At 37.5% G+C, this 11,440-nt stretch overlaps 1 protein-coding gene across 5 annotated transcripts in view; it reads right to left on the reverse strand.

The window, feature by feature from the left end:
* sdk2b (sidekick cell adhesion molecule 2b) overlaps window positions 1-11,440 on the reverse strand; it is a 233,371-nt gene that overhangs the window by 64,525 nt on the left and 157,406 nt on the right. For all 5 annotated transcript variants that reach the window (XM_088439406.1, XM_088439404.1, XM_088439405.1 and 2 more), the window contains exon 2: window positions 3,664-3,823. In XM_088439406.1, coding sequence (XP_088295532.1) covers window positions 3,664-3,823 — 160 coding nt within the window. The remainder of the gene's footprint in view (window positions 1-3,663; window positions 3,824-11,440) is intronic.

Raw genomic sequence — 11,440 nt, forward strand, 5'->3', positions numbered from 1 at the left:
AACACTAATCAACTAATAAATAAAAACATGAATCAGCGGGGAATATTTATTACATTATACAACTTACTATGACGGTAAAAACGACCATTTAAAAAAATGGTGCAACATCTACATAGCATAGAGATGTCACCTGGTCCTATTGATTAGCTGATTGAAAAGGACACAAGGTCATGTCACATGCTGTCAGTATTTAAAGCAGCTCTCAGCACTTGCGGACTACGGCAGCACTCAAATACTTCTGAAAAAAAAAAAAAAGAAGCTTTTTTTCTCTATTGCTTCCCCCTTGACTTAAAAAGGCCGCTGTTGCATGAATTTGGAACGGAGCAGTTTGAAATATGGATCAAAGGAAATGCTGTCAGCAAGGATGGCGCCCAAAAAATATAAAAAAAGGGATAAGTTCTATCAGCCAACTTTCATCTACTGCATAACAAGTGCACCACCGACAATACTAAGTGATAGATCACATTCAGTTCCTGTTGCGATACCTGACTGCTGATTTGGGCGCTTGTTGGCCCAAACTTCAGCAAATTGCACTAGATCTAATTCCTGAGAGTTTTTACTAAAATAACACGGAAAAACTACAAATGTAAATACAATGGTACCCCTATTTACCAAACTAACGCCCTCCGGGAGTAATTTACTAACGTGAAATTTCATAAGTACAGGCGCTTTTTACATGTAATCATGCTAATCTGCCCCCCCCCCCCACACACACACACACACACACACACGAAAGTGCTCCTAAACCCTTTAAAATAATATTAACTCTAGCAGTTAACAATATGATTGCACTTCATTTGTTTGCCTTGAGATGGCACTAATGTGTTGGTGGTGCATGCAGAGAACTTTGTTTAGCTCGTTTTACTTGTACGTTTTTCATTTGAGACTTGAGCGAATCGTATTTATTGGACAATTTTGAGCATGTATGTTCAAACAAAAAAAATGTTTAAAACAAAAAAAAAAAAAAATTTTTTTGCCCCCATAATGCTACAAGGTATACTCGTTAACAACCCATAGCATTATGGGGGCAAACGCTATCATTTTTTGCATTCATCTTAAAACTAAATTCAGACATATTTCAAGTATGTTAAAATGCATTGGCAAATATGTTCAAACGTATTTCAAAATATATCCAAAAGTACCGTATTTTCCGCACTATAAGGCGCACCGGATTATTTGAAAACATTTTCTCTATATAAGGCGCACCGGATTCTAAGGCGCACAATTAATGACATATTTTCAAACTTTTTCAGTCACAATATGGCAATACTCAGAGTAATAACAATAATAACTCAAATAATAACTCTAAACTCTCAATAGCATAATAACTCAATGTCAATATGACCAACCTTGTTCAACTGTAAACAGGTAAAGCTTACTTTGTCAGTTCATTCTCCATCTACGGATCCCAATCTCAATATCGATCAATAAGGCGCACCTGATTATATGGCGCACCATCAGCTTTTTAAAAAAAAATTAAGACTTTTAGGTGCGCCTTATATTGCGGAAAATACGGTATATATATTACAAATATATTTAAACATACTCGCAAGTATGTTTGAATGAGTTTGCCTGTTGAAAATTTTCACCTCACACAGTTTCTGTCCAGCAAAATTGTTTAACGTTTCTTTGAAATGACCATACAAAGCAACACACGCCGCTTTACCATGACATTATTATCGGTTTCTCCTTCTGGCCATGCTACTTTGTGACTCATCCTCACAAGACAGTGCAGCGAGTGTGTTGTGCCGCTACCCTCTCGAGTACACTCTGACCACTTCCTCTCACACTCTCGTGTCACTCTGCTCTTATCAGCCTCTGGAGATCTGCAAGACATCATCAACTCGGCCAAGGCTGGCATCCTTCTTTTTTTCCCCCCCTTCGCATATACTGTATGATCAGCACGTTGTGTGTGTGCACAAACACAAACATGACACACACAAACACACACAGCTTAGTAAGATAAGGCCGTGTTGGCTGCATGATAACAATCTTCCAGTTACCGTTAAAGACGTATTATCTGCCAACCCCTACCGCCGCACACACGCGTAGAAAAACCATGCGCATATTTAGCAAGCCGAACTAAAGAATGATAGAGGTGTCAGGAGGGTAAAGACAGAAAAAAAAGAACATGGGCAACAGCACAAATAACACTATGTCTTATTGTTATTTATAACATAATGAAATGAACAGATTGATAAATCTTTTCAAGCTTCGTATTCAACGGAATAAATAGCCGCGGCAAAATAAATGTCTTTGAGAGCAAGTTAAACGGCGTCATGTTGCGTGAAATATTAGGGATTCATTATAGTGCGTTAGGTCATAAAATTTTGCAGAGAAGCGCGAATGAGATTTTTTATTCTACTCATGACAATTGTAAGTGAAACAATGGTTCAAAGTAGTTACTTGTTTATTAACTCATTTACTGGCAGTCTGTTTAAAATGGCTTTTTGACTGACATAGCTGATCAGTTAAAATACATTTTTTGACATTGAATTATTAAATGAATTAAATGAATTAAAATTTTCAGATTTTCCGGACTATAAGCCGCAACTGTTTTCTCATGATTTGAGCCCTGCAGTTTACAGTCCAGTGTGGCTTATGTGCGATTTTTTTATTTTTTGCTACCTACCAAGAGGCATTCCACCAGTAAAACAAACGAGTGTATCTGTCATTTTGTAGATCAACTATGAAATATGGCTAAAAATGTGACTCAAAGGCTGTATTAAAAAAAAAAAAAAAGATACAAATTATGTATCGAATGAATAAGTTAGTGATGTAATTTTATATATATATATATATATATATATATATATATATATATATATATATATATATATATATATACTTTTTTTTTTTTTTTTAAAGGTATAAAGCTTCCATATAGCAACTCTCTGTGTAAATAACTGATGTTATGACCTGCGGCTTATAGTCTGAAAAATACGGTACTCATCTGTTATGTACTATATTGACACTTTAAAATCCAAAAGAATTGAAAATAATTTTGACAAAAATTGTGAAATGATGAGTAATGGCAAATGAGTGCCTCAAGTAAAGAATATGGTGAAACCTCCTGTCCAAAAAAATAAAGGTGGAACAGAATAATCAAACATCCTAATATTAATATTTTCTGGATGTATGTGAGGACAATACATACTAATTACGTCCTTTCATTGCATAGTAGCCATGAACCAGTAATTAAAACTGCCCCAGATTGCACAGACGATGTCGTCAGAAGCATTTACTCATTTCTTACTCTTTAATATCGACCGAGGGATTTTAAGATAGTGGACTGAATAAGTTCACTCATCAGTCAAATGAAAATGAGTTTTCAAACACTTCTTGGGAGAGCTGCTAATTACACTTTACTCTTGCACAATCACAGCGTGTTTTTTCTAATATCAGTTGCTACGGTGACGTAATTGCTTCTTTTGGCAATTTTATGAATTTATCACCTTTCCATATTTACCTCATTTACTGTTGTGACTGCTGTGTTCCTTGGTGTACAAATTGCCATTCGGTTGCCATGGTTCTTATTTGTTGGTTATTTCAAGATAAACATTTCAACCCAAATTTCTGTTGCTAACTGAAACTAATCTTCAGCGACCTGTGAGACATTTATTGCGTCCCATCACATCTCGATGAACCGGACTGATAGCTCACCTGTACTCAAGGGAGAAGCGAGTCAGCTCAGTGCTGTTATGGATCCACTTGAACTCCAGAGGCCAGCTGCCCTCGGCCATGCAGGTCAGTACAAGCCGGTTGCGCTCCAAATGCAGCTGACTGCGCACAGGCTCCGTTTTGAAGTACGGAGGCACATCGTCTGCGACCAAGAAGAAAGGCGGAGTCATTAGTGTGTCCAATCGAGGTGAAATCCCGTAAGTGCGTTCATTACGAAAGGCTGTGCAAAAAAAAAAAAAAGCATTTGCGTGGTCCAGTTTGTCTCAGGAAGAGAGCAAAATGAATTGCATCCCACACAAACATATTATATTGAAAGGCTGGGAGGTGGCCTACTGTGCACTCTGGGACATGACTAGTGGGGTAGCTGCAATGAGGCAAAAGTTCCATCCATCCATTTGTACATCCATAAAATTGTTGCATCTATACATCCATACAATCATTCTATTCATACACCCATAAAATCATTCCATCCAACCATCCAGCCAACCATTCCATCCATTATACTGTAAATCCATCCAATAATTTCATCCCATCATTCCATCTATCATCAATCCATCCAATATTTCCATCCATCCATCCATCCATCCATCCATCCATCCATCCATCCATCCATCCAATCATTCCATCCATTATAAATCCATCCAATCATTCCATCCATCCATCCATACATTCGATAATTCAATCCATTCATTTATCCATCCATCCATCCATCCATCAAATAATTCCATCCATCCATCCAATATTTTTATCCATCCATCCATCCATTAGAAATCCATTCAATAATTCCATCCAATATTTCCATCCATCCATCCATCCATCCATCCATCCATCCATCCATCCATCCATCCATCCATCCATCCATCCATCATTCCAATCATTCCATCTATTATAAATCCATCCAATCATTCCATCCATCCATCCATCCATACATTCAATAATTCAATCCATCATTCATCATCCATCCATCCATCCATCCATCCATCCATCCATCCATCCATCCAATAATTCCATCCATCCATCCATCCATCCATCCATCCCTCCATCCATTATAAATCCATTCAATAATTCCATCCATTCAATAATTCCATCCATCCATCCATCCAATCATTCCATCCATTATAAATCCATCCAATAATACCATCGAATCATTCCATCTATCATCAATCCATCCAATATTTCCATCCATCCATTATAAATCCATCCAATAATTCCATCCATCCATCCATCCATCCATCATTCCAATCATTCCATCTATTATAAATCCATCCAATCATTCCATCCATCCATCCATCCATCCATACATTCGATAATTCAATCCATCCATTCATCATCCATCCATCCATCCATCCAATAATTCCATCCATCCATCCATCCATCCCTCCATCCATTATAAATCCATTCAATAATTCCATCCATTCAATAATTCCATCCATCCATCCATCCATCCAATCATTCCATCCATTATAAATCCATCCAATAATACCATCGAATCATTCCATCTATCATCAATCCATCCAATATTTCCATCCATCCATTATAAATCCATCCAATAATTCCATCCAATCATTCCATCTATCATCAATTCATCCAATATTCCCATCCATCCATTCATCCATTATAAATCCATCCAGTAATTCCATCCATCCATCCATCCATCCATCCATCCATCGAATAATTCGTTCTCTCAAATACAACTGGAGACATTTCAAAGTGTCCAATTTACCGACCATGCACGTTTCTGGAATTATGTGGAGTCAAAAGACATAGGCCAAAAACAGACTATCCATCACAGTATACACAAATGGACAAGTTGAATGTCAGGAGGATAAAGCATTGAGTTTTCATGTCATTAAATCCACATCAGTTCACATAAAAGAGTGTAAGCACCTTGTTTTGCATCTCCTTCCTTTCCAAAATTCAACCAGGTGGACTTGACGGATGGATTTAAAAGCAAAAGACATGTTTTCATATCTCGGCAGTAAAACCCGACGATTAACCATAAACGATGAAAGATACCCAACGGCGTTAGGATGAAAAAACCCCCCCGAAAACCTTCTTGTAGAGAATTCACCCGAATGACAAGCATATGAAACCAGACAAATGGCTTTCCAAGCTTTCATCTTGACCCAAAATACTCGAGATAACGACGTGTCCATCCCGTGGAAATCAATTGATCACTTTTCCCAACCATCACCGCCTTAGTACTGACATGAAATCGTGACGTGAACCTTCTTCTCATTGGGACTTTGCGAAATTCAAGCTTCGACTGCAGTAAGGATCTTCGTAATCTCCAAAGTACGCAATCTCAGCACGCGTTTTTACTCGCCACGTTGGAGGAAAGACAAAAAAAAAACGGCTTGTCGGGTGATTATAGCACTCATGTAAACACGCTCCAGATGGGAAGCGCGATGTGAAAGCGTCCCGGCTGGATCCGACTTATCCTCGAGAAAAAATCATCTTGTTTGCCTTGGCCGTTGAGAGGACGGGCTAAGACGCGCAGTTACAGTGTCCAAGATCTGAGCGGAAGCAAGGCACTTTTTTTTCCTTTTTTTTTTTCAACATCTCAATCAAGGAGGGGCCTGCGCTGTCAAGCTCCCCGGAGATGCTCATATCTCAGCACTGATGAACGACGCCAACGCCGCAGAGAGCTCACTTGATGATCATTGTAAATATAGAAGCCATTAATTGGATGGCTGCATGATATAATTATCAAATTGACTGATAATCAAGCGGCGAAATTAAACTGTCAGGATGATCTATTGTGCTTATATTTTGCTCCGGCACTTTGGTGTGACAAGCTCGGAGGAAGGGGGGAGAAGGCGCGCAGAGAGCGACTTGGAAAAAAATGGAATAATAATAAAGAGAATGTAAGCAAGGGAGAGCAGTCGTTTACATCTTTTGACTTCAATTTAAAATCGATGTGTGAAAAGTGTATTTGTAAACGTTGCGGTGTGGAGAAGCGCGGCTGTGTATTATGGTTTATTTTTGTGATCATATATAGTCAAAAGCACAAATGACCTTATATAATATGAACACTATTTTTTAGCACTTGAATTATTCATCGTTAACTCATTCAATCCCAAAGACGTATTTTTACGTTTCTTGTTTTCAAAGGTCCAGACATTCAATCCCAGATAGTTACAGTATATTTACCAATCTTTTTACATTTTTTCAGTTATTTTGCTAAAGGAGGGTCTAAACATTTGTTTAATTTAAGTAATTAAGTTCTAAAGAAAGGAATTACTTTAGATTAGGGGTTCTCAAACTTTTTGGAACCAGGTACCCCTTTTAGAAAGTAAATTTTCCAAGGACTCCATTTGCAACTATTTGTGGAAACAAAAAAAAAAGAAAAACTGTTTATGCTGAACACAAGTGCCATTTTAAAAATAAAATGAAATTAACACATATAAACATTTTTTTTAAATTGAATTACCCAAATTCTTTCACGGACCCCTTGCAGTCAGATCACGGACCCCAGGGAGTCCTCAGACCCCACTTTGAGAACCACTGCTTTAGATAACTAATTACTATTAACTTATAGTTAACTATTAGCTAATTACTGAAGTAAAAAATAATCAATTCCTTAATTCATTAAATGCCAGCCAGTTTTAGAGAAATGGAAAAAAATGGGTGAAATTTGCTGTTCAATTCAACCATAATGCCATTTTTAGACCAATAGGAGGCACATAGAATATATTATTGAAAAAACATATTTTGAGTATGTATTTCTAGCTCTAGAAAAGGAAATATTCTTTGCTATTAACTCATTCACTGCCAGCCCAGTAGAAACGGAACTTTAGCGTCTATAACCGTCGATGGCAGTGAATGAGTTAATCATCTGGTCGCCATGCTTTTTTTGTGTTTACATGGCTTTGATTCAAAGTGGCTCAAGGTTTTGCTCAATTAAATTTGATGCATTTATAAATGCCCGATTTTACATTTTTTCCCAAAGAAGTTAGTTTTTGATATTCATTTATTCATTTTCTAAAATGCACATCTATTTGCGAGTCACCACTATTTTGTGAGTCAAAATACTCAACTCCAAGAGGTATAATGAATAAAAACATATCCATTTGATTTTTAAATGTTATCAATGATGAAATCGTTTTAACTATACAGTACAATCGATTCATACATTTTAGTACATATATTTTTCATCGTATTTTTACCGTAAATGTGTTTCCAGTACACTTTAACGACTATATGACGGAAAGACAGTGCATTCAAACTGACGGAATCCACTCCGGGATTTCTGACTAACACTAAACATGAACCACTGTATGATTCCAAACATAGAACCGTTTAGAACAATGACCCGCAACCAGTACTCCTTCAACATTAAAATCTATACGCGTATATTTGTAACAACCAGTTCTGGAATTTACATTGTTTGAAATCGTGACTGCGAAACGCTTAAGTTGCAAAGCGGCTTTGAATATATGCAATTATTGAGACGAAGGAATAAACAGTCTAAGACAAACACTCAGACACGGAAAAAGTGAAGGCATATGCTGCCCTTCAAGGGTGCATGACACATCTCAATAAGTCAACAATAAATATTCATAACTGCCATGCATATTCACCGGCTGGCACTTCACTTCAGCTCTGACTTGTGGCAAGTGGATACATATTTATAACGATACGAGTAAAGGGAAAAAAAAAAAAAAAACGCACGGGAGTGAGAGCAGGGACACTTGGGACGGCCTCGCTCTCCAAAAGACGCCGGCCAGGCGGCGAGGAAGTCGAGAGGCCAACATTGATCACTGATGAGTATCTCTACTGGTTGCGCTCATTAGAAAGTCCATTACAAGTGATACACTGTAAGTTAAGCTACTGAAGAGCCACAGAGTGAACCTGATGCATACAATATATATCTATCTATTTTTTTGGGGGTGTACAGTAGTACATGATCAATGTTCATTTAAAAAATGACCCAAATCGATAAAAAAAAGGACTTTTGGGGTTTTTAGTTGGATCGAATTGATAATCTCTAAAACAACCCAAAAATGGTGTGGTTTTGCATTAAACTATAACAATTTATTTATTTACTTTTTTTTTTAACTTCTTGGCCTTAAATAAAAAAACTATTTTTGCTAGGGTATTAGTGTTTAAAGCCATTTAATTCGCCCAGTTTACATAAAATAGGCAGATGGGTTATTTTTTTTGACCTAACTTTTTGGGTTAGTCCGCCCAACTGTTGGTTGAATAAATAATCCAAAAAGTTGGGTCAAAAACGAGTAGATCATAAAATAATGACATTTTAGGTTTATGTGTTTATAGCTAGCTTATTTATGCATTTGACCTAACTTTTGATTAAATGAATAGCCCTGAAAATTTGGCAAAGGATTTGGGGAGTTATTCATTCAACCTATAAAGCTGGGTCAAATAAATAAAGCTGTTCTGTATTCAAATTAAAAAAAAAAAGTTGCATTGGATAATTAAACCAAACATTTCGGATGTTTAGACAAAACTTTTTTGTGGTTTGCAGAAATTTCCACTTTTGGGATTGTTTTATGGGTTATTCATCTAACCTCCCAAATTCTTGGGTTGTTTGTATAAAACAACTCAATTTTTGTGGTGTTCTGTGCAAAAACCCAATCCAGTTTTCGATTGTTGTGTACATACATGCTACACAAGCCATCTATTTAGGCTAAAGTAAATAACTCATTAAATAACTTTTGGGTTGAATAAATAAGAAAAGTTGAGTCAAATGAATGAATACTAAAAAACCCAAATTGAGTTTTTTTGTGCAAAAAAACAATTTTAGAGGTTGTGAGTTTTTCATTTGACCCTGGGTTGAATGAATAGTCCAAAAGGTTGGGTTAGATTTTCTTGGGGTTATTAATTTAACCCAAAAAGTTTATAACAAAAAACAACAACGTTTTTTTGTTGTTTTAAACCTCAAAAACAAAAAATGGGTTACATAAAGCAAACAAGTTTTGGACAAAGTAACCAAATTTAAAGGTTCTTTCATGGGTCATTAATTTACCCAAACTTTTTAGAGTTAAATGAATACCCCAAAAATGAGAAACCAAAACTTTCTTTCACTTTCTTTTCGATTCTGAAGTGATTTTGAGTGTGGGGCTTTTCAAACAGGCAAATTCGATTTAGGGCAGAGAAGGTCCCCTACTAAGCTGCAGTACGGTAAACATTCCCACAAAGCAGCATTCACGCATCACGGCAGACGTAGCATATGTGCTGGGGGCGTTGCGAAAACTGACACGGCGCTGGCCTCACATTTCATGTAATTAACATGTTTAAGCAGCTGAGTGCATAATTAACGCACATTCAGCTGTAGAATCCGTCAAAACGCTTGAAGGTTCTTTCAGGACACCTGAGCTGTCAGTTGAGGTAACCGCCCCCAAAGAAAGACCCTCGTATAAAATGACATGACTCAACACGCCTACGTCAAACGTGAGATTGTTCGCCAGCTTCCCGTGCAGCGGCTAGCAAGGAATTAGTGTATAATGAGGCTGCTCATTTGCATATAGGGCGTCGCTCGAGCCAGAGGACACTCCCGGGGGCAACTCTATGCGTGTGTGTGTGTGCGTGAGTAAAAGAGTGTATACGTGTGCGGCCTCAGTCAATTAAAGCTCATTAATGAGAACGGCGGCAGGTACAAATGTTTGCCCTCCGGTGAGAATTCATCAAGAATTAATTCATCGAGAATTAATTCATGAAAATAACGAGTCTATTTGCGCGACCTCTCCGCCTGTAAAAAGGTGGCCCAACTTCGGAAGCGGTTATGCTAACATAAAGCATCCACTTGGGTACGCCGGTTGCTAACCGAGTGTAACGCTAACGTATTTAGCGGATTCCAAGTATGTGTGCGGTGGGTGACCCCCCCCCAGGCTGCAGCTGAAAAATGGATGCATTGTCCGGGAGCGACGGGCCCCGGGAGGACCACGGTTCTCCTTTGGGGAACTGCTGGAAAGCTGCCGTTTATGCGCGCGTTGACGCGTAAAAAGCTAACCCGGCATATTTTGATGTTTGAAAGGGCTGTCACGTACAGCTCCAAAATAAATGCTAAAAACGTTGTGATTAATTTAGTACACCTTGTCTGCCTCGCCATCTGTTTGTCTGTTTTCTCTTCTTAAAAATACAAACATATATTTACATATATATATATATATATATATATATATATATATATATTAGAATAAATCCTGAAGGTAACTTGAGTATAGGTGAGGGCAAAAATATGGAAAAAAAAGTCTGAAATCATGCATAAATGATAAAGACAAACAGGCAGAAAGCCGCCATGTGAAATGAATGGCCTCCAGTTAGAACACTGCAACAACAAAAGGACAAACAAAGCGAACGTTTTACGCTACAAAAACCCTCTATAAACGAAGAGCACTCGGGTTAATTGCTGAGCATTTTGAATCATGCCCTCTGGTCAGCAACGACGTAGTTCTAATAAAAATCAGAGAGATGCAAACATGCTAACAGCTGGTGCATGAATGCTAACGTCATGCTAACATATTGCAAAAGAGCAGCGTAAAATGCAGAAAAAGATTGATGAGGATTTGACATAATGCCGAGTGATGAAACAATGATGGAGGGGAATTTCACGGGTAAGGAAAAGAAAAGGTAAAATCCCATTATCATTATTTTAAACACTAAAATAATCTTGAAGGGAAAGTCAATATTACAAATGTTCTAGTTGGACTATTGTCCTTTTTATTTTTAAACTTCAAAAGCCCTTTAAGCACAAAAAGTACAATCTGTTGGCTATTTTGTCTATTGTGTTCCCTCA

This window comes from Hippichthys cyanospilos, chromosome 17 (assembly GCF_059441005.1).
Source record: "Hippichthys cyanospilos isolate Australia breed blue-spotted pipefish chromosome 17, RoL_Hcya_1.0, whole genome shotgun sequence".
In the NCBI taxonomy this organism is placed as follows: Eukaryota; Metazoa; Chordata; class Actinopteri; order Syngnathiformes; family Syngnathidae; genus Hippichthys; species Hippichthys cyanospilos.